This window comes from Barbatula barbatula, assembly GCF_947034865.1.
Source record: "Barbatula barbatula genome assembly, chromosome: 12".
Lineage (NCBI taxonomy): Eukaryota > Metazoa > Chordata > Actinopteri > Cypriniformes > Nemacheilidae > Barbatula > Barbatula barbatula.
Window position 1 is genome coordinate 22,326,730 of NC_136775.1, and position 25,297 is coordinate 22,352,026.

The 25,297-nt window shown below is 38.5% G+C and overlaps 1 protein-coding gene across 1 annotated transcript in view; it reads left to right on the forward strand.

Annotated features, from left to right (window-relative positions):
• Positions 1–688: 688 nt before the first annotated feature.
• Positions 689–25,297, forward strand: part of grik2 (glutamate receptor, ionotropic, kainate 2) — a 130,805-nt gene continuing 106,196 nt past the window's right edge. The window contains exon 1 of the mRNA XM_079468568.1: positions 689–1,118. Coding sequence (XP_079324694.1) covers positions 995–1,118 — 124 coding nt within the window. The 5' untranslated portion in view covers positions 689–994. The remainder of the gene's footprint in view (positions 1,119–25,297) is intronic.

The window sequence follows — 25,297 nt, forward strand, 5'->3', positions numbered from 1 at the left end:
CTTGAAAGGCCTTTATTTCAAACTACTGACGGCTGCATTCGAAAAGCTATATCATATTTTCTGCTGATACAAATGATAGCTTGTTCACAATACCTTCTGTCAGATGCACACGGGCGAGCACCAAACACACACTGCACTGTACTGACGGTGTAAAGACTGCAGCTGGTGTTAATCCTCTAAAATCACAATACATTTTCATGGCCTCTTCTGCATTTCCGGTCATTTCTGTAATGTTTTATGGCATTTCATTGAAAAAGGGACGAGACGTTATCACAGTTAAAGTGTGTTGGCAATAATGCTTTTACGCAAACAAAAACTATGTAAGTATAACAATTAGGGAAAAAATGAAAGCGTGAATAAAATGCAGGAGAAATGTCACACTTCAAAAAAAAATAAGTAAAACAAGTTTTGCGGGGGGCGCTGGCTTGTGTGTTTGTGCAACTGTAGCTACAATTCCTCTGAAAATATAGCCTAACATATCAATGCGAAGTAGCCTATAGTTTGAGCATAGCAGAAAACTTGTCCACAGTTAACTATGGTTTTTAAAGGGAAGTATCTGAACATGATATCGTTGAAGAGATTTCAAGGAAAAGGCACATCAAAGGGTTTTTAAGGATTGAGTGTACGATAGAGATGTGAGTGGACAGCGGCTCAGCTGCGCTCGGCTCGACGTCAGTTTCAGTGCAGCAGTGCAGTAGAGAGCATTGCACGAGCAGCCTGCTCGCATTTCCACAGCGCCTGCCTCCCGATCCACGATACCGCGTCAGATCACTCATTCCTCTATTGCTCCACTCTTTCAGACATGGATTTCTCCAGGATTTGCCGTCTGTAACATGGACGTCCGAGCGGAAGGTTGCTTCTTTGCGCAGTGATTCGGACACGCAGAGCATCGCTGATGGAGTGTCCTCTCCTCTCTCCGTGACCATGCCGTGATAACGCCACTGAACAAAAACACCTCGACAGCAGAAATTAGTGGGAATCTTATTGGAATGACATGCAGCGCATCACAGGCAACATGAAGATTTCCTTTCCTCTGAGAACTCGTGAGAAAATCAGGCTTGTTCTGCTTTTACTGTGTGTGGGATATTCTCACGGGATGCCAAATGTTTTACGATTTGGTAAGAGATTTTTTTTTACAAAAACACTTTTGGAGTTGTTGTGCATGCTGTTTGTCGCCTAACGTCTGAATTCGTGGATCTTTCGGCAGCGTTGCCGTTGTGTTAATATAACATCTGAAACTTGGATATTGAATGCAAGATGCTATATTTAAATGTGCTTCATTAAGAAGAGTTGAAATGCACGCATACATGTAGTTTGAATGAAATTGTGTAGAGAAAGCTACTTTTCCAAACTTAATTTTTGTGCCCCCATCACACATGCAGAAGTTGCATACAGGTTGTGTCAGATGTAAAACTTCTCAAAGTAAAGAAGCCTAAACAAGCTTTGATGGTGCATATAGGATTGTATCCTTTATAGACATGATTCCAATCTCATGTTCAATATTGTTTGTTAATGTTTTATTAGAAAATCCTGCCTGTAAGCTTGTGGACCGAGACATAATTTCTGTTCTCTCCTAGAGCTGTAAGCAATATTCTATTCTATTCTATTCTATTCTATTCTATTCTATTCTATTCTATTCTATTCTATTCTATTCTATTCTATTCTATTCTATTCTACAGGGTAGAATAAAACTCTTAACGTCACACTGAGTGGGTTACACATAAAATAAGGCAGAGTGTGTATTAAGGAAGGGATGAGATTTCGTGTATTTTAGTTTTGGTTTGGTACAGCCTTTAGAAATAAAATGTTTTACTTACTATAATTATAGTTTGAAATGTAAAATTATTTAGCATGAGCTTTTACTGCATAGATGTTCTTCTGCATGTTGCTATTAGCAACCATTTAATGAATGCTTTGAGCAAGGCCATCCAAGCTTAGCATCACTTCTCAGAATGGAAACACAAGATCCGTGGTTGTAGTCTTATTGGGAGCAACCAACGTTCTTGAGAATTATTATCATTAACGCCAAGAGATACAATTTTCCTAAAGAAGAAATGTCCAAAAGCATCTGTAGACTCATATCAGAGGGTGTTGTATCTGGGGTAAGAGCTGTCTAATGTTCTCCTATTCCAGTCTCAATCAATAGAATCAAATAATGTCAAATACACCCCAGGGATTTCCACAGCGTAGCCCAGGGCTTCCTTTAATTATGTGATTTAATAAGCCGCTTTTCCTCACTTCACCACGACGAACACACTGAAAGCAGCACGTAATCATAGACCAGCAGTATTTTTGCCTTCAAGTCCTAAGATGTTGCCTTAAACTGTGGAACTAATGTAACATAATATCCGTGGAGAGATTTTCTGAATTTAGTTTATCATTGCTTTGCACGGATTGCAATTAGAGGAATGGGTAAGCATGCTTTACAGCATAAGGGAATGTTTGAAGCCTGCAAACAAACATTTACTGCTTTTGCACTTTAATTGTTGGATTGTGGTATTTTTTTGCCTTTCTATTTTGCTCTTTAAAAATGTCGCCTGTATCTTTTGGCATTTTCTCCCCACACATTGCAATGTTTTTAGAAATCTGCTTATATCTGCATTCTGTATAGTCACAACTACAAATTGAAATGGCTTATGACTGCATAAAAATATTATAAAAAGTAAAAAATTCCTTATGAATGTACAATATCATACAGTATATACAGTACTTTTTCATAAATGAGACATGTAATTGTCATTGTATGACAAAATGTATACTAACGGTAATTCTATTCGGCATGGATACAGCTGAGATTCTGAATGTTGGCTGTTTTCAGCGCATGCGTAAGAGAAATAGTGAAGCAGATTGTAGTATTCTTAGTGTCACATCTATGCTTGTGAGTTTTGACTTGTGTAATATTAGACCATGCAGGCAAGTTAGGTCCTGAAAACGCAGCTTATTTTGTGCAGAGATGCATAATGTTGGAGATGGAGAGATAGAAAAAATGAACAAATGTAACTATATTTTGCATGTGTCATCAGATTCTGAGAAGCATTGGTATGTGACAACATCTGGCTCTCAGCCACTGGCACACTGTCCTCTGTGACTTTACACTTGGAACGATAATTCACATCACTTCTTTCTGAAAAACACATTTTCATATTCATCACATGAAATGTTTACATGTATTTCAGTTGATAAAATAGTTTGTTTATTAATGACTAGAAAAATATAGCATTGTAAAAGATGACCAATCTTAAAAGTGTCAATCTGAGAATCAAGAAAAAGGTCTATTGAGGTAGCTTCATATTTATTCATTTTCATCTAAATAGGGTCAATTTTTATATGGTATTAATTTCAATCAAATTGTTTTGAGAAATTTTTTTTTTATGGATCTATTCATTTTATTTAAATGATTAAAGCTTACTTATGAAAATGGTGAAATAAACTATTAATACGTCATCTGCAAATTTCCTGAATAGCACCGTGACAGTGTCTATCAAACGCTATTAAAACACAGAATCATCTACAAGGGGAGTCTGGGACTATCTGGACAGTGGTAGATGGGGAAGGGGTTCTTAAAATCAGTTTAAAAGTAAGTCATATTTTGTTTGAAAATTAGTTTGGTGCCACTAAAGGTGATGTTAGACATTTGAGCTAATCTTCAGGTTTCATCAGAAATACATTACATTACACTAACATGTTCCTAGATTTTCACTTTAGTTAAACATACAGTTTTGATTACGTTTCAATTAACCGTTACATGTCTACTGCTCCTATGGATTGGCAAGTTCTAGTATGTTCTATGTAGTTTTGGACTTTTTTCTACATTTTATTTTCGTGTGTAAGATTAAATAGCTTTAAAGAGAGATAAAGAAAATGAAGTAAGCAAAGATGTGCAAGCACAGGCGTCACAGAGAGCATGGCTGTGTTTGACATTTAACTCACATTTAACACATAAACACACTGTTGTGTGAAAGAAAGACGGGGATAATAACAACCAGAGCTGATTGGATCCCAACACAAAACAAAATGCGTAGCTGCCTGCTCAAAAAATACCATTGATCCAATAGGACAGGAAAAACTCCCCGAAGGAAGCCTGGCCATCAAAACAAAATAAACCAAATTAAAATAATAACTCCTTTAAAAAAAAAATATTATGCATTCCAATTAATATCATCACCATTAACATGTAAACAACACTGGTCCAAAACAACACTGTTTTTTACTTTTCTAATTTTTTTGTACTAAATGTTCTGTTGGTGGAATTTTGTTGTCTCGTTTTTGCAGTGGTGAGAAACTGAAACAGGAAGTTCTTCTGACCCAGTTCAAGACAAAGCCGGAGGTGGGAACATCCCATTTTCCCAGTTTAAATGTTACATCTTTTCTCTGATGTCAATGCCTCGTTCACGTTTCATGGCACATTTAGAGTGGCGAAATAGCATTTATTATTTGAATAAGTGCTTATACTAGTTTAGTATACAGTAGTATTTTGAAAGGTTTCAGCTCCCTGAGGTCAGATTTGATCGATCTGCCTTGTCAGAAGTCTGACTTTGAGTGCCGTTCCAGACATTAAATCCCATGTTTGAAATTGGAACTCTGCAAAAGTTGTCTGGAACGCAGCATTAGTCTTGCAAAATTGTTTTCATCTAAAAAACCCACTTCATCCACACTAGATTTTTGAAGCGTTTTTCAAAAGCTGCTTTTTCAAACTGAAATCTCTGGAAATGCTTACATCCCTTTACAGTGCATGAGTAAAACGTAAGACGTTTCAATATGTGTACAGAAGTCTCCGTCAGACAAAAGTTGTAAAAGCGCATGAAAACAACTCCAGTACAGCATCGTCCATCTTGCTTCACCCTGAATGGCTTACATGTCTGCTTTCGAAAGCCTTCGTTTCCACAGTCAACACAACATTTATCCACTTTGGAGATCGTTTTCCCATTTTTGTTTACACAAACACTCTCTCAGTGTGCACAGAAGGCCAAAGCAGAGAGAAAAAGATGAATGTTTTACTGAAAACGTATTTGTGTGGACAAGGCCTTAAGACGCTAAAGGTGGTAGATGTTTCCCTCAGTGTGGCTGTCATTCTGCAGCAGTGCTGACTGTTCGTTCTCACCATGACCTCACGATGCAGGCCTGCTTCATCAAGGACGTCCAGTATGTGTCCTTGAGAGACAAAAGAGTCCATCACAGCTATCTATAGTTGTTAATATGCTGAGCACAGAGCTGAAAGTTCATACAGTATCTCATGTTTCAAGGTCTTCCTACATCTAAGACAGTTGTAATATCGCCAACTGTTTGAAGTCCTAGATGGGGTTTACGATGTAGTTTATTGAGAATAGTTCATAAACACAATGTTACAAAGTCAGTCAATGTCTCTTCAATTTTCTGATTGTTTGCATTATATAAACAAACAACAAGGACATCTTTGACTTTCTGAAGCAGCAGGTACTCTCTTGAGTTGACTTTGAAAGTGGTATATATTTGTCAACCAATGTGATGATAATCTGGTGACAAAGATTCTTTAGTACAGAAATGTAATTCTTGCTACCCTTTGCAAATTCCTGCATGAAGGCAGAGAGATTCAGTAGTGAGTTTAAAGTTCTAGTTTTTGTCCACTGGGATCCAAAAAGCTTGTGATCTTTAATCATATGTTGCTCTAATCTACCTAAGTAAGCATTTTGAGCTTCTCCTGTTCATACTTGAAAATGACCTGTAAATAGTTTTGTATTTACCTTTACATAGAACTTTGCTGCCCGATTTTACAGCAACGACTTGTATCAAATCATTTTACTCCTCACTGGACCTTTATTGAACTGAAACATACAATACATTACCATACAATTACATTTAGATTTAGATTTACATTTTTACATTTAGTCATTTAGCAGACGCTTTTATCCAAAGCGACTTACAGATGAGGAAACATTGGAAGCAATTATAACAACATAGGCAACAAAACACATAAGTGCATCAAAACTAGTCCATTAAAGCCTAGTACAGTATACAAATAATAAGAAGTATACTAAGAATAGTGAGGTTAGTAAGTGTTTATTTTTTTTTGTTTTTTTTAAAAAGAATTAGGAAAAATCACGATCAAAATGCTTTTCCATGGTTACAACGTCACTAAACAACTAACAAGCTTGAACACTAATTCACTTCTTGCCTGTCAGTCAGTTTTCGCATATCGAAGAATAAAGGCAACAGCCATTCAGTCTGCACCCTGAAAAAAAGACCTTGATTTAACCACAATCTGTTTGGGAAACTTTATTGAAAGCCGACTCAGCTTGTTGACGTGTTATTACACGCTTTTTATTGATTCTATGAATGTACATTTGAGAATTGGATGGTTTATAGGAACCCCCAAATCAAAGTATTAGTACTACAATCCTTCCCATAACATTTTCATGAGATTTAGTTGGATCCTAAAGCCCTCTAAATTCCTCCTCTATCACACGCCCTACATAGATAGGGTGTCTATTATATCTTCCTCTTTCCACATCCTTCATGCAGACTACATGGGTACGTGATATCTTGAAATGTATGTTCAAATGAGTGTAGTCAATATTCCGTGGTCGCAGTATTGATTTGAAGTCAGAAAAGAACAATGCAGTCGCTTGCTGTCCAGTAACGGTTTATATTTGTGGGTAATGATTGAATACCTTATATAAGGAGTGTTACTGACAATAGGCATTCATAGCTTGGGTATTCCTGTCTCTGCTTCGTAAAACAGTAAAAAGTAGATGTTATATAAGTGTATACAGTACATGGATGTGAGGATTGAAGTGTGCCACCGGGATATAGACCTGGAGCAGTTGCCATTTGCAGCAGAAGTCTCTTGGTAGAGAGTTGCTGAAGCTGTTGGGGTCGGCTAATAACTGTCAGTTATATTTGTATTTATATAGCGCTTTACATACATTCACAGCTTTACATACATTTAAAGAGAGGTAAATGTGAAGAAAATAAAGCCAGAAGCTGGGTGTATTTATAAACAGAAGCTAAGGTACCATTAAATACACATACAATAATCAAATGAGAGATTAGTTTTATGCAGAATTAGTTTTATGCTCTTGATATTTCAAAGTATAAATCTCCAGTTTAAAGTTTTGAGCATTGGCAGAATGGCACGGCCTCTTTAACTGAACCAAGAGCAGTGATTTATTCCCATGGTGTTACCCCAGCAGACAGCAAATGGGTGAGAAAGAAAGAGAATTAGTTAAGACAGAAGCAACAGCAAACTCCTGCCAGTGAATACAGCAAGTTGTAGACCGGCTGGCTCCCCAGCAGGAGTTGCATTGAAATGCTTTTAGAGGCAGAGTTGCAGGCGATGAAGCAAATGGTAATTCCATTTCAGTCAGAAGATTTCATTCTCAGCTTGGCTGAGTTGAAGATCTCTATCACTGGGTAAAGATGTTCTGTTCCTACGTTATGAAGAGGTTTGGCTTATCATACAAATGTATGCTCAGAAGATTGCCTCTACCTAGAGGTCATACTGCATTTTTGTAATAAGAAGAATAAAATAAGTCAAACAATACATTTTGTGTACACAAAATTAGCAACAGTAGTGCCCTTCTCACGCTTTTTTTAATCTATAGTTGTACATAAAAATCTGTTTCGTTGTTTTATTTTAATCTTTTCAGAATCAATTTAGTGTGTTAAATTTTAGTAAAAGTATATTTGTGACCCTGCCTCTGAAAACCACGCTAAGTATCTTATTCTGAAATACAGTTGTATTCAAATGTTTACATGTACTGTATATATAAGAGTTATGCATACACATTCGATCTTGTTCACCTTACATTACTTTAATGAAAAGTTATAAGCAATTTGTGTTCTTTAATCTATTTTTTTAAGTCTGATTTTCAAAAACTCATGATCAGACATGACCACATGTATTTCCCTTTGTGCCTTTGTTGGGCTTGACCCTTTCATGGCTGCTTGCAGCTATATTTCTAATATTGTTATATTATTATCATTAATAATATATATAAAAAATGATCTAATCAGTCAACTGTATGTATTGTATTGAACAAGGTTCCTCAAATCCAGTCCTAGAGGGTCACTGTTCATTCACAGCTCATTCACCTACCTGTGATTTCCCAGTGATCCTGAAGACCTTGAATAGCTTTCTCCGGTGTGTTTGATCCGAGTTGGACCTCAAGGGCAAGATTTGAAGAACCCTGACATAACTTCATGAGTCAGGAGCTTCAGATAATGTTTAAAACAACATCACAAATGGGAAAAGTGATTTTGACTGTCAAACAGGTTTGTTTGAGTATTTATGTAACTGTCCGATCTGTTATTTTCATGCACGATAGCCTATATAAGAATCTGCTGAGAAGTTCTGCTACGGAATTGCTGTCTGGATGAGCCTAGGCAAGGGAAAACGTCTGACAGAAAGCCTATGGTAATAGACAAAGCTCAGTACGGCACATTAAGGCAAATGGGCTACAATATAAGACCGCACTGGGTACCATTTTGTCAGCCAAAGGACAGAAAGCTCAGGCTGCAGAGGGCAACGGTACACCAACTTGATTGTTGAAGAAGGAAAATGTAGCCTGCTGAAGCACAGATAGAATCAGGCACCAACAGCATAAATACTGTTCATGGACCTGCCTTATGTCAACAGTAATGCTGGCCAATCTTTTTTGGCAATCTTATCAATAAGTCATAGCTTAAATGGAACGAAGTATGTCTTGTTGTTGACCGAGCACTCATTTTCCATCACTCAGCTTGGTACATTGGGATCATCTGGCTGTAGGGTACATCCACACAGGTCTATGTTCTCTCCAGGAACATGGTTAAGATCTGCTGCCAGAGATCAATATGAATGCAAAGTCAAAGGCCTAGATATCGGAAAGTTCTTTCACTGTGGCTAGCCAGTCTAGGGAATTTCTTCTGATATGCTATGAATCGGGTCTGAAATGTCATATTAAATGTTGGCCCGGCATTGAGAATGTTAGCAGTTCTCTGGAGGCGTGGGGTTCAGGGCTGTCATTCTTTAAAGCAGGCTGTAGTCCACTCCTTGAAGAACGATCAAGAAGTTCGAATGAATAATGAGAAACAAAAAGTCTTTAAGCCGCGGTTGACATAGTTTGAATAGATCTATGAAAGTGTGTGTATCAGCACCAGTTTAACCTCGTCTTGTAGGACGTCAGTGAGAGAAAATCTTTAATCCTTTCTTTCTTTTATCCTTCTCTCCTCGTTCTTCCCTTCCAGTTATCAGTTGCTGAATCAATAGCCCGCCCAGTACCTCACAGCCCAAACAAAATCATATTTGCAAGCAGATGGGAGTAAATCAGGGGGCTTATTAAATGCCAGCTTTTCTGGCCAAGACACCTCCACCCTCCTGACATTTTCAACTAAGATTTAGACTAAACAGGAAGGGCAAGATGAATGGATGGAGGTGCTTAGAGAGATGCTTATTTTGTCTTGAACATTTTCAAACATTTTATAATGTCCTCTTTCACTGACCTTGGGAGACCATTCTTTGATGTCACTCATCTGCTATAATTATCATATGAACACAAAGTATGTTAAAGTCTTATGAATGTCGTAAAAGTAACTTGATTTATAATGTTGCTACTTTCTCCAAAGTGTCGCTCTGCTTATATCAAAGTGTGTTTGTTCTTGCTGTGTTATTGATAACATTTCTCATGATTACTTGATTTTCAGTGAAGAAGTAAATTGCACCGACTCTTTCATGAACTTGTGGCATTTTCCAAGTACTGTGTTCCACTCTGAAGGAAAAACAGACCAATATTTAAACAATTTCACTCTAAAATCTAATTGTGGCCGGTCTGACACCTCAAGTCATCTTTACACCTTAATCCTATAGGGCCAACCGAGAGGTTTGTCAAATTATTACATAGCAAAGGGATTGAAACAACCTTTATAGCGTCATTTCATGAGGTGTCAGTTTTGTATGAATGTGCACGATGTGGAAACATACAGTTTTTGGTCAAATACAATTTCCTGTATAGCCCAATGCTGAAAGCAATGCCAAGGTCATGGGTTTGATCTCAGGGATTGCACATACTCAGAAACATAATATATTTTTTTGTCATGTAGTTGTGTTGGATTTAAACTGTGTGCGCTTATGTTGCCTTTACCCATCAGCATTATACGGACATCGATGTTCTTGCGGATTCAAAATAATTGTTCTCATAAACATTACAGCTCATGGGTATTTCTGGGCTGCACGCACAAGTTAAGCAACTACCATTAGGCTTTCCTCAAGTATAAAATAACTCTTTAGTTTAGTCTATTTAGTTTGAGGGATCACAGTTTGCATTTAAAAAAGGACCAAGCAAACACATTCAAGTTGTGGCAACGTTGATGCCACGTTCCATTTTGGCAACATTGCCCTACATGCTGGCAAAATTGTGATGCTAGAAGGCCATAGCAACTGTGAGACAATGTTCAGATTTCTTTCATCAATCCTTTCACAGCAAATCATTTCTGTGAATGACCAATTTCTGCTATTCAATTTGTTTGTAGCCACAACATAAATATAGAAAATGATGCAACTCCTTAACAGTTATTATAATTAAAATAATTAAAGCAATGGCTCCAAAGACGAATTAAAAGACAACATTGTGACAACCTTTACCACACAACATAGAAGCATCAACCTTTCGATCACATAGTAACAACGTGGTTAAAAGGTTTCCTACGTGGTGACAATGCTGCTGGGAATTCACTGAAATAAAAAGTAGTGCTGATCATGAAGTCCTACCAAAATCCCCCAACAAGCACGAGAAAATGACAACGTGCTCTATTCCATATGGTGTGAAGTTCAAAAGACGGCAAATAAATATATTCACCAGGTCAAAGCTTTTAATGTCATTTTGGATCTCAAGCACTTCAACCCAAAGATTAAGCTCATCTCAATATTTGGCACATAAGGAAAACAGTACTAGGAAACACCGGTTGCTCTCTGTGTTTAAATAGGCTCTGAATTTCATGACGAAGATTTCTATTTTAGTATAAAATCCCTCTTATCTATAAATTCCTGGGGTGATGTATGTGTATTCATATGTTAATAAGCCTGCATGTTTGCGTTTGTATTTCTCCACCAGATTCATGTTAACGCTATTTCCCTGTTTCATGGTTAATGGTGTAATCTAGTTTCTCTGGATCCCCGCAGAGAATGCTATCACCCTGGGAGCAGCACAACTCAATATGACTCCTCATTCAGCGTTCAGGCTGGGTTGAGAGGAATCACGTACTGAAAGCAGTGTGCTGTCATGTGTGTGTTTGTGTGTGTGTGTGTGTGTGTGTGTGTGCGTGTGTGTGTGTGCGTGTGCGTGCGTGCGTGAGAGTGTGTTCCTCTACCGTAGGATGGGAGCAGAGCTTTGATTTCCCCAGATGTCACAGTCAGGCTTCGTCGGTCCTTTGGAAGAGAAGACTTGAGAGAAGAGTGAGACTTGAGAGAGAGAGAGAGAGAGAGAAATAAATAAAGGATGTTTCCCCTTAAATTAAACATAATTCTAAAACGCTCAGCGAGACTTTGGGGACATCGCTCGCTCAGTACTTTCTCAACTAGAGAGCGTGCTGTTTAGGAGAGCGTCTTGAGTGTCTCAGATCGTGCACGCGGTTGAAAAGTGTTGGGGAATGTAAATAAGTGCTGCACACTTCAGGGAATAGAGCTGAGTGGATGTTTGAAAATCTCTACAGATCTCTAAGAGGATACTGAGTGAGATTTACTGCGGATGCAAATGTAACAATTCATTCTCGCTGTGATATCACTTCATTCAGATTGTCTTTAATGCAAGGCTCAATACAGTCGCTGCATTTTTTTTATGTTCAGTGCAGTGTACAGTCAAGTCGAATGAATATTACAAAGCTTACCTAGAGCTTCTCTGTGGCTTAAAGAGATCACTTCCTGTGAAACATTCCAAAATAAATATAAATCAAATCAAAGCATCCATTTCAAAGTGAACGCCATGATGTACAGTCAATATAATTCCTGTCCATTCTGAGTTTTCAGATGTCTGTGATGTGATGTGTGATTTGACGGGACCATCGGTTGCCCCATTACAGATGTTCTGTGCTAAACCTAATTGTAATTCATTCATTTGTATGGAAAGACATGCTGGTGCCGTGAATTCTCCCCTCTCGCCGGGTGATCTCTGAACTCTTTCTGTTGGTAAATGAGTGTGACATGACATTACACACAGGTCACAGCTCTCAGGATCTTTCGCAGCTCATTATTACATGCATGATGATGTCAGCTACACAACTTTGCCAAGCTCAGTGAAAGAATCTTCAGTGCTATAATAAGAATATTACAAACATAAAAAATATATGCGCTATATATATATATTTTTTTTTTAAATGACATTATGAATACTGTACAATCACAAACATTGCCCTCATATTTAAATTTTGCGTAAACAATATTTTATATATAAAATGTACTTTTTTCTAGTGCAGTTAGTCAAAGGTAATAAAATAAATCGTGCTAACAATCCAAGCTCTCATTGTCAAGGTTTCTTCTGAAATTAAAATTCAGACTAATAATCCACAGAAATTGCTGAATTGCTTCATAAAACCGATGTTGCATTAAAGGCTTATAGCGATTTGAGACAGTGTATGTGACAAATGAACAAGCTTAGTAAGAAAGCATGTAGCAGTGATACTTTGGAGCACACAGAGTCTCAGCGGTACTCACAGATGGCCACAGAGATGGAGCGAGAAAGACTCACTGTCAGTCTTTTATTATCTGATGAGTGAGTGTGGACGATCTCAAACACACTGACCGTGACCTCTTTATATTCACCTCTATATTTTCACTTACTTTCATCTGTCTAATTCAAATCATGTGGATGGAGGGATGGACCGGAACACCACAAAATGCTGGGTTACTATAACCAATGGGTATAAATGAACTCGTGCTGGGTTCTTTTGATCCAAAATGGTGGGTCATTTAAGCTAATGTTGGGTCAAAACCATTTTCTGGGTTCACTTGACCTGGCTGTTGGGTTTGTCCCTTTTGTACATATATTCAATCCGCCATTTTTTCCAATAGATCGACCCACCATAGGGATTGAAAAGTGCTAAAATAGTGCTAATTCAGTGATCAAAGACAGGCTTTCTGTCTTTATAGATTGTCTGCTGGGAGAATGCGCAGTGGAGCTACAGCATAGATGAGTCTTTCTGCTCATCAGAACTTCCTCTTTCTTCGCACGCTTGACCAGTCCGATTCACCCGGTCTTTCAGATCGATGATGAATACCCAAGCATAGCTAAATCAAATTACTCGTACCCAGCTCGCATCAGGAACAAGACGACAAAAGCTGCTTCCTTTCAGATCCAGAAAACAGGCACAGTGTGTTATAGCCACCAAACCTCAGGCACACACAAGCTTTCTGTACAGTGCAGACATTTCATCTCCCACTCCCATTCTTTAATATTTGGTTAAACACCCAAACTCTTTTTTCCTCAGAACTCTCTTTCTGTTTAGATTTTTCTTTTGGCTTGGAACAAAAGGATAAAGCATCAGACCTTGCAGTGAGAAGATTGAAACAGACCTCATTTAATTCATTTTTAACTGAAGTAGTTATATTTCATTACCTCCATTTGTTTGCAGAGGTTTGGATATCTGCAGTTATGTGATTGTATGCGAGTTACGATTTTGTCTACCAAAAAAATGCCAAATGCTGCCATAATTTATTCTCTCTTCTGTGGACCAAATTACTTCATTTGCTTTTCTGAAAGTCATAGCAAACACGAATGAAAAAATAGCTTTCATTCACAAACATTAAAGATTTCTCATTACTATAATATATATTCATTAAATAGCTCTCTCTCTCTCTCTCTCTCTCTCTCTCTGTATTTCTTTAGTCATTATCTTGTGCTGTTTAAATTTGCTTTAATTGTGACCAGGTTGTCTCTTTCTCTTTCTGTCTCTGAGCCTGTTAATAATGGATGCCAGAAAACATTAAGTGCTTTAGCACAGAAATTAGCACTTGACCTTTGCTTTCAAAAGAAGATAATGTCTTCACAGTCACTGAGGAGGAAGGCTGGCCATTTCCTCCCCGAGGTTAAAAAGACAGACATTACAATTCTCACCTTTGATGTGAGAGAGAATTGCAGGCGAGCAAGAAGGAGAGAGAGAGAGAGAGAGAGAGAGAGAGAGAGAGAGAGAGGATGGCGCTGAGACAATGCAAGTGTCTTTTTGCTTTCTCGTTCCTTTTGTTAGATCGAAATACCCCCCGCCCCCCCCCCCCAGCACTAATATTGCGAGATATACATGGGTGCTTGGAACAAAAAATCCCTCTGATGAAAGCATTAACATCAAAACAGATCCCTCAGGCAGCACCAATAGAATAAAGTCATGAAGTATGAGATGAGGGTATATTACAAGAATGCTATAAAGACAGATAGATTAAAAAAAGAGGTGAGAATGGAACTGGGGAATCATGATTTCCTCGTTTCTGCTGATAAGAGCTCGGCGAATGGGGAGATAAAGGCCTATTCACAGCCCTGTGTGTGGAGTTGGAGGAAATTAGGGGGAGGGGGACGCGCGAGCAGAAAAGGCGGCTTTCATCGGCCCACGAGTCTGCGAATTTCCGCAAATACACGCAACGGTTTCCTTGCATGGAAACTAGAGAAGCACTTTTTCATAAATGGATGACAAACAGTGACATGCACGGTTTCAGACAAGGAAAGAGAGGATTCGGCCCCAAAGCCTGCTCTGAATCATGTTTGCTCTGGAACTCTGACGACGTGAAGAAAGAGAGGAACATTTACTGACCTTATAAATGAAACACGCACACAGTGGGAGAAAAAGTAATCGTCTGTGCCTCGCGATTTGTTGGTTTGTGTCCGTTGGCCATTTCTGCTGAATGTTGTGAAAGAGCCACAGAGGGACTTCTGGCAGAGCAAGAGATGCTCCATACGGTCCAGGCAGGTTTTCTGTAAACATCTGCACCTTCTCATTTGCATTCTCTGGGCTCCAGAAAATTAGCAGTGTAGGCTAATAAAACTGATTTTATAGAAAGCACCAGTCTTAGATCACCATCTGTCACCTGCTCAAACATGCCCTGAACTCAACATTAAACAAGAACTAGTAACAGAAAATAGATGAGACAAAAAAACATTGCAAGATCGCAACAACATGTTTACGCGCACAGATTTATTATTTTACGTTGTCACACATACCGTTTTGTGTCAGTTTTGGCTGCATTAAAGCAACTACGGCTTACACGAAACACAATGACATTTAATACCTTGATTAAAGCTCTTCAGACAAACAGCAAAAGAGATTGATTTATGTTGTTTAAATATTCATTGTGAATGCATATTTTTTCGTACACGAAACGGCACAACCGCAGCCAAACATCCTTCACGCAGTGGCTCTATTGCTGTCAACAACACGGGTGATAAATGAGTGTGCGCTTGAGAGAGAAATATACTGTGTGTTCTTCTGTTAGCGGGCGAAATTAGGAACGCTGAACTCTCTTAACACTATTAAACGCTTAATAAACAAATGTATCATTTTGCGGTTGCTAAATCACTATTAAAATAAAGTGCCATTCATATACCAGCTATGAGATGTTTTTAGCCTACATCAGCTGGACTTTACGGCGTGTCTTTTCTCCGGCTCAGTGCGCATTATGAATGCAGTACAGAAGCCTCATTATAGTCAGCGGGTAACGCGGACCGAGAGATGTAACACGGTTAAATCATAAAGTGCCCACAAGACACACGCAGACGGGCACAATGGATATCTCTTTAATGCAAACCCACAGCTGAGCATGCTGGGAGTTTAGAATAATGATCTAAATTCTGATAATGAGGTCCCCTAAAAAATATAGACTTTTCAAAACTCAGTCGTTCCATATCTCGACTCAATATTCAGCGCTGCAAAACGAGGTTGGGTTACGCTGACCTGTGGCAATAATCAGTCCTGTTGAGAGAGCTATGGGACTCGGCTGTTTTGATTTCTGCGACTGGATGCGATGCTAGACCCGTGGGCTGGAATCACTCTGCTATTGCTGTTTTACATAAGCACTCTGGTATTAAGTGGCACTTTTCCAGAATATAGGCTTTTCTGCATGATAAAAAAGAGGAGGAAAAAAGAGACAGCAAAAAAAGGCAGAAACATAAAAGACTTGCAGGTATTAAGTTTATGATGGCATTTCATTTTGTGCTCGGTAGAGCTATAACTCAGGTTTATATGTGTGGTTCGATGGTATTTTTCTCAATATTACGCTTCTAAAGTTTCTAATGTGTTTAACAAAGACATCTATACCACAAGAAGCCAATAATATAGGACTGATGGAGCAAAACTGCACAGACAGAACAGCTCGAAACACATCTACGAATTTAACTTGACACATGAAGTGCAAGGTGCCATCTGACCGATGTGTGTGTGTGTGTGTGTGTGTGTGTACATCAACAATTCATAAAAACTAAAATGTGTCCTGTGTCAAAGACTACTAACTCATTTGTCCTAGCTCCTATCTGCCCTTGTGATCTGCTGACACAGGGAACGGAGGCTGATGGTCCAGACGCAGGGTTTATTTGTCCGGCTTCAGATGGAATCCTAAGAGGGCCTAAAAAGCGCATGAATGATGATCATATTTAAATTTGAGGAACGCTCTGTAATAAATTAACTTCTGGCTCCGGCAGTCAATTACAGCAGGTTTCTAAAAGCTCCCTTAGGCAGGAAATACCTCACAAATAAGATTCATACTCTCATACAATCTGATATTGTAGACTGTGTTAGTAGGTCACTTTAAGTATATCTGATGGTCCCAATGTCAATTTTAGGCAATCGCTTGGACAATAAGCTTTTCTGTGGCTCAGTGGTTAGAGCATGGCGCGAGCGCAACGCCAAGGTCACAGGTTCAATCCCAAGGGATTGCTCATAGTCAGAAACAAATATATAGTACAATGCAATGTAAGTCGCTTTGTTGTTAAAGTATCTGTCAATGCATAAATGTAAATGCAATTATAGAACAGCAATTCAATAACTTTGGATTGCACATGCATGACAGCGCTACTCTGTGGCGTTGTACTGTAACTGTCTACAATAGGAGAATACACGGTTTGCTGTAGTGGCTACTAGGTTGTGTTTAATGGCATGTGACGCTGTATTTTTAACAGTATATCATTAGTCTTTTAATGTAATCTGTGTTGATTTGTTAATGCAAGCTAATGAGTGATTTTCCGTTTGTTGTGTCTTCTGTTGGAAGCAACACTTCAGGAGAGCTGACCTAGACATTCTATTTTATTTGCGTCTTCGTAGCCGTTACATCCGCAGCTGTTGCTTAACGTCCCTACTGTTGGTCGTATTAGACCTCACAGTTACAGTGCAGCAAGGGAAAACGGAGAGCGGATCCAAATGCAGTTTTGGTTTTTAATATAATCCATAGGGAAACCACAAAACATCCAAAAATAACCAAGCAATAGACCAACATAACATTAACAACAATCAACACTAGACAATGGAAACACCGGGGTATACATACACAAACTGAAGAGGGCTAACAAGACGCACCTTGGGGACACCACGGCATGGAGACAGAAATGAGTACTACAGGGTTTGGACTTCAGCGTTATGGCATGTCAATGGACTTTGTTAGGGCGGCAGGTGACAGGTGACTCGATGCTCTGGATGAGAATCTCTTGACCTGTGAGCTGCAGCTGCCAGTGCTGACACAACCATGACAGACCACCACGAATAAATGCACTAAAAAATCCTATTGGGGAGTTTGTCACACGTTGCTTATCATAGCCCTTAACAGTAGGTGCTTCTAAGGTGTGTAAATGAGCCCCTATATCTCTATATACATGACAGCACAAGGTTGTCTGACGACCACAAGAACAGCATGCAATACAACCGGTACATCAGCCTGCCAACTTAATTGTATAATTTTAGACCAAGTGCTTCACAACATAGGCACTGAATCCACCCTGCAGCACTCCAGAATGAACATAATTGTTGGTACGCATAAAAGCTATGGAAGAAATTGCACGTGAATTATCCATCTTTTGTTTGTTGAGGCCTTGCTGTGTAATGTGTGTACTGGCACATAAATTATCATATTAGCATCTGTTCCTGGATCAGGAAAATGAGAGAAAATAAAAGAAACATGACAACGCTGATTCCTCGAGTGGTACCTGAACGAGTCAAAAAGTTAAGATGGTCAGGCCACTATATGTTAATACTAAGCTTATAAATATGAATTAGCTCATGTTGAATTTGTTAGACTAATCTTGCGAGATTTAGTATTCATGAGCCAAACTTTCACCCTGGTGCTATTTACAAATGAAAGTCTTGTGCAGACGAACAGTACCTCAATTATGGCCATGTATGTTTGCTGTTTTATACCAAGTGAGTTTTACGTGTGTGCAGATGTTTTTCATTAACTTTTAATATTAACCAATAAATAATTCTGTATAGAGAATCTGTATGGAGAGAATATCTCAAAAAATGTAATAACAAATTGGATTTGAACTAATATCATTCCTACAATTAGTTTAGTTTTAAGTCAAGTCAAGTCAGCTTTATTTATATAGCGCTTTTACAATTTTCATTGTTACAAAGCAGATGTACAAGAAAAAAATTGCCTATAAGCAAAACATATAAGGTTATGCAAGTAAAATATCAGACAGAATATAAATTCCCATATGGAGTGTTCATTAAATAAAACTATAAAATTCGACCTATTATATGAAATACATCCAAGTAGAGCGTAGATAAACAGTTTTTTTTCACCGCCTGTCTAAAAGCGCAAATGTAACGTTTGCTTATTATTGTAAGATGCATGGAGATTTATCACCATGATTTCTCATTTAATAGTGTTTCCTCTCATGTCTTCTGCCTCTCTGGCTGTTGAGGGAACGGTGCAGGTCTACGGGACAAACTCTGATCAGACATTTGCCTTTTGTTCTAAGACATCTGCCGCCGGCTAAGATGAGTATCATCCAATTAATGGTTTGCTTCAAAACTAAGTTCGAGTTCACCTTTCTTTCCCTGCAGGTTTCTTTTCACATTTTTCATTTGGTTCCCATCCACAGTACATTTCTGTCATTGATGCACGTAAGTATAGAGACAGCTGTTTATGGCTGTAGCTAGGTAACCACTCAGGAGGGGGCGGCGCCAGCTGTTTTACTTGTATTATGTCCCTTTGGTTTACTAGCAAACCGTAACAGTCACAGATCGCACTTACTTTTGTATCGCAAGAGATGCAAGGCACACCAGCTGCTCACCAATGGCTATTTCCGTAAAGTCATGCAAAAAGGCAAAATGCATCATACTATTAAATTCAACGCCCAAATGTACCCATACCAGTCATAAACCATACACCAGGACACTTGAACCCCAAAATAATTTGTCGTCAGCTTAGAATGTAACAAAAAGAACCCTAATGTCGAACATCACGAAAAGCTTTACAATGTTGTATTCTCTGTCCTGTTTCATGCTTGTTTTCCTCTCTGCTGTCTGGCATCGCATCCATTTCTCAGCTTTTCGTCCTACACTTACTAAACTGCGGCCATTGTTGGCTGATGTCGGTACGAGAAAGACTTCAGGTGGCAATATAAGCGCCTGCTTTGTCATTACGTGCTGAATTATGACCGTGACCTCATTCTGTCATCAGTAGAGAACCCCTGCTCTATAAACACAGCCTCAGGCCATACTTACAGACATTTAGGTCCGGCGAACACTTTGTTTCCACAGAGTTTAAATACAGTTGACACCGCAACCACTCAGCCTATTGACTAAATGTAAAATTGACAGATTCGTACACAGCGTTTGACGGGACGTGTTCAATTATTCATCTGGCTTATTGAATTTTTCCTGCTGGACAGGTTGTATGAAGGAAAGTAAAACCTCTCGCTGTTTTCCCTCTACCCCCTGTATCCGTAGTTCACATTTCATTCCATACTGCGAGTATGCTCTTCCTACCGTTAAATAAATAATTATGTAAATGTGATCCTCCCTGCATAAAAAAGCTCGATTTGTTCTGTAAAATAAAGTTCATAAATAGTTTTTTGACAGAATGGGTGACATAATTTTGAAGGGCACATCTAGAGTACTTTACATGCCGAGTTAATGTGTTTGTTTAATCATTCTTTGGTATCTGACATGTGGTTTTTGTCACCAAGAGAAGGTCTTTTTTACAGACCGGTGAACGTTATCCATTAGAGAGGTGAGGGATGCGAATCACAGTCAGCTTCAGGGAATAGCTCGTGCTTTGTCTTTATGAAATACAGAAAACGATTAGACGCCGCCAGCTGATTTCTGGGTCTGCCCAAACTTCCCAGAGTTTGACCGGAGTCTCTCAGTTTTGAAGTGAAATTGGTTTCTTGCTAAAATATACATTTTCTTTTACGCAGTCTTAATCCAGTTTTTTTATCTGTGTCTCATTAAAAATGTATGCTGGGACATAATCTATTTGAATAGACCGGAGAGACGGCTGTATGGCATAGAAAAGCAGACAGAGATGCTTATGGAGCTCAGAGGTTTGTGGTGGGCGTAGCCGTGGAAATGTGCACTTTGATAAGGAATGTTGTTCAGGCAATGTGAAACCAGGTTATGTTTTTTTAGGAAGCAAGTCTCTATAAACAGTGCCCTTAAAGTAGAGTTGTGTCGGATTTGAAGTGTAAACATGTGCAGTTCTGAAAGCTAACATCTCTTTATGATTTGTCTTGGTTGTGACACAATATTCCGTTTTATTATTATCAATCACATTTTAGAATTTTGACAAACAGTACTTTTCAGACGGATTTTAAAAAATATATTCCAATTGTCCGATTCCCGGTCCTGGATTCTTCAAGTTCAGATGTTCTCGGAATGCTTTATTTACATGCAGATCACGAGAAAGGTTTTGCACTCGGCAAGCGTATTTAGCCACTATGATGATGATTGTCCTATTTTGGGGTTTATAATAGTTTTATTTTATTTTAATGTACTCAATCTGGCCCGTACAACTTACTAAACAACTCAATGTTTGTGTCATCTGTAACCTGCAAAAACAACACAAATGAAATGACATTATAACTCTGGAGCACTTTGCATTCACAATGTATGTTAGAATCACACTGCCTGTAGACTGAAATCATACCACCTCCTAAGATACACAGCTCTTAGTCCGCTGAAACTGAGACGGTAGTAGCGCAAACGCTGCGTTTACATGAACCTGCAATTTCATTACTGCAGCGTACAAACCGTAAAACCTGGAGATCATCAAGCTGTGCCATATTCTATAAATAATCATAACCTTGTCCCACATACAGTATGTTCCCATTGCGGTCTTTTTTAACAATGCAAAGTCTCACTCTGTTCCGTTCTTCCTTACATCGTACAGTATCATAGCACCTCTCATAAATCTCTATGTGTGCCCAGGCTGTTAGATTGAGTGGTGTTATTTGAGTTTGTTTAGCTTCTTCAGTGATTGATGGATCGACTGAGGCTCTGTATTGATGGAGACACTGAGTGATGAATGGATGGATGAAGAGAAATAATGTGTGCATGGTTAAATGTGTAAAGTCAGTCATGTGCGGCGGCTCTGACCTGTGTCGCTGTGTACGCTGCTGGTATTCAGCACCCTTCTGCATTTGGATTTCAAATGAGAGCATGCTGGAGTGTCCTCAGCTCTTCATTAGTCCGTTGATGAATATATCAGCTCTTATGTAAGAATCACAACACACACAAATATTTAAATTAGACTGAATATTCATACAGTGAACAGGCTTTAACAATCACTAATGTTCTGATAACCATTACATGTTCTAACAAGTCGCCTTTAATAAAAAACCTTTTAGTTTCCCCCATTTCGGCATAACACCGGCAATAAATAAATGAAGATAGATTTGTCGGACATATTTCCCAAAATAGGACATTTTGGTATATGTTGAACATTGTTGTCCAAAAAAACGAGATTCCTTCGTAGGAAATAGCCGGGTCAGTAGGACATCTTTATGTTAAGTAAATGTCCATAACTTGCTCAGATGGTGCGCGACTTTCTAAAGGTTCAAAACCTGCATAATGTCATTTCTTCACATTCAGTTCCACATGCTGGTCTTTATCAGCCGAAATCTTGAGAAATACATTTTCAGTGCACTGTAACTCCTGACTGTACAGCAGCAGGAACATGACGTCCTTCCTTACAATGTTGGTGATTAGTTGATGGCACCAGAACACATACAAGCGCAAATGACTATAGTTACAAAAGCAGCATGCTATTGGTTACCTTAAAGATTTTTTCATCATCCAGTTTATTTGGAATAGGAAAAACTGAAGGGGAAACTGCAAGACATCATACAGTGACAAAACCACAAAACAAATGTATGTAAAGAGGCCAACACGCTAACAGCCGATGTATATTGTATGTAAGCCGTCTTTGATCAATGCCATCCTTACGATACATTTCTCACTGTAGCCTTGTCCTCCATCACGCAGAGAGTGGCATGTGTGTGGGGGGATGTCTGTATTAAATGCGAAGGGTTGAATACAATTCTGTTGTGTGACATCATTTTAAAGAGTGATGGTGCTCAAGGATTTTCTTTTATTTGATTTGGTCTGGAAAACAATGTTATTTCTAGACGGCCCACAAGCAAGACTACCTCTCTCCAGCTGTAGGTTCAAAGGACGTAACGGCACAAAGCAGGTGTAAGCAATGCCAGAGATGAGTGTTTATACTTAATGAGGGACACAACAAAGTGAAAATCAATGGCCACTTCTGATGTTCTGCATGACATTGCAAGATTTTATGCATCTGGATCGATGTGGATTCCAATAAGGATGTCCAAGATAATGAAAAGAGAACTGTTTTATGGATGTTCTTAGACATGTGTGTTTTGTATTTATGTTACAATTTAAACAACAGAGGATCTTATTTATTGACCCAAATAATGTCAAGTGGCATAAACATCCTTGTTTTCTTGACACTTTGAATATATCTTAATTGTTACTTAAACAAAACTAGGGGTTTTGCACAAACTAGTCGACATTAATTCTCTGACTTAACATTTAAAGCTTGATCTCAACTAGTCGCAAGTATTGTTTTTTTTTTTTTTACGCTGTATCCTATAAGAACATGGCTGACTGTTCCAAGTGGTTCGATGTCATTCCCACCCACTTCGGCTGGATTCAGTCACACTGGTGTTCTGAAAATTTTTGCTACCCTATCAAATGTTTCTACTAGCGTACAAAACAGGACTAACCCCTGCCCCAACCCAACCCTTACACCCCAATCCAAACACAACACCAGGGTAGCAAAATTCGATGGGTAGCATAAATCGACAGAACATCGGCCATGTTATATGTTAACTTGTCCTGCTTCCGCACGCATCAGTCACAGTGTCCTGTTTTCATCCGCAACATTCACAAAGTCGCAAAAGCTCGCAGGTAAAGCCCGATGTTTCAGTGCGCTACCTTCTATTCATGGATCTTTTAAATCTTTTATACCCATTTAATAAAACATGAAAGAAACTGAATAAATAAAATGATCGAAAATGATTGAGCTGCTGTGTCAATGAAGTGCTGCGTTTGTAATTCCGCTATGATAAAGCGTCTGCTGCATTAGCTAATAAATATATTGACGTTGTTTTAAAGTCATATGTCGTCACAAACCAAATTTTTCTGTTGTTTCTTCTAAGTTGTAAGTGCACATGACGCTTTCAGTTGACTTGTTGTAGATGTCAGGGAAGTTGGGTCTGTACACACGCTTCAGATCTGAAGTAAAGTTAGGCTGCTGTAGAGATGCTCTTCTACTGCATAACCACCGACCTCGTGACTTAAAATTGTTTTATTTTAGTTTAGTTGTTTTTTCTCTTGTGCAATAGATGAACAACAGTTTATTTGGATACTATATATGTATAGGCTAAAGTCCCGCATGACTACCCACACCTATCAAATGTTGTAGCAAAACATTCCCTAGCTCGTATTTTATTTAATAATGGTCAACACAACTTTTATCACATAATAGTCGACTTCAAAAAATCGGAGGTCGCTCAACTCCTAGCGGGGACACCGGCATACTACTCGACTGTCGTCATTAAAACTGCATGAACAATCTAGCAGCGCAGTGTGATCTTCAACTGGGAAAGAGGTTCAGCACAAGACTCTGAACAAGTTCTTAAGTACATGTCAAGTGCTCTTCTCTATCCCATGTGGCCACGACAAATTCAAAAAGTTGAACAATAAAAGTATTGGAAAACTATGAGCCAGGCAGCTCAGTACAGGATATGTAACATTTTCCGCATTCTTGTCCTATTTACGTTCAGTTTATTCACTGACAAGCATCAGAAGACGAGAGACACGCGACCGAAAGAAAAGAGCATGAAGGGGGAGTTGTGCAATGTTTCTCAAGCTGAAAGAACTCCTGAGATGGATTGTTTGTTTTAATTACTATAGAAAGATTCACTATCATTTACTGACTCACCGCAATCTTATTTTTTACTTCAAAATGATGGAAATGCACCACGAAAAAATGAAATTAGTCAAACCGCATTACATATTTGTGTGTCATACCTTCATTGCAACAGCTTGCAAGACATGATAAATATTTAGGCCATATTCATACAAATCTGTTTAAATTGTATTTTTATATTTAGAAAAGGTTTAATTCAGTGAATAACAATAGCAACAACATTTATATTAATTATAATAAAGTTCTGTTTTTAAAGTAAAATCTGATAATTTGTTAATATGCTAAGATGTTTATTTAAAATTAGTTATATTATGGCATCCCATTAAACATGCTATCATTTTTATGCATATTAATGAATATTTTCTGAACTAATGTCATTTTAATTAGAACATATGAAGATGTTTTATATTAGAAATTAATTTGTGTGCGTTATACAATGCATATTTGTGTAATGAAACTCTTAAGGGAACAGATTTCCATTTAAAACAGGCTTTGGTGGCAATTAAGCAAGCTTCCGGTTTATGCCACACCCACTTCCTGATCCGAATACAGATGCAGATATGAATAATTTGAAGATTTATACGGATACAAATACAGATATTGGCTCTGCTGCACACCCCTGCACATCTGTATATGTGAGAACAATGTAAAAGAACGTGAGTGCTTTAGCAGGAGCAGATATGCTCAGATGTTGATGTCACTTGTAAAGAGTGTGAGGTCTAATGAGATGCTGCTGTTTCCTCATAAATTATCACCCGTAATGTGTCTGTATGACTGTGAATTGCTTCTATCACACACACACACACACACACACACTCATCTCCTGAATCACTGAATCTCCAAACATCCACACATGCTTTTGTCTGCTCTGTGCACCACACCCACACTAACACACGGCTCGGTCGCTTGAACAGCGCTGTT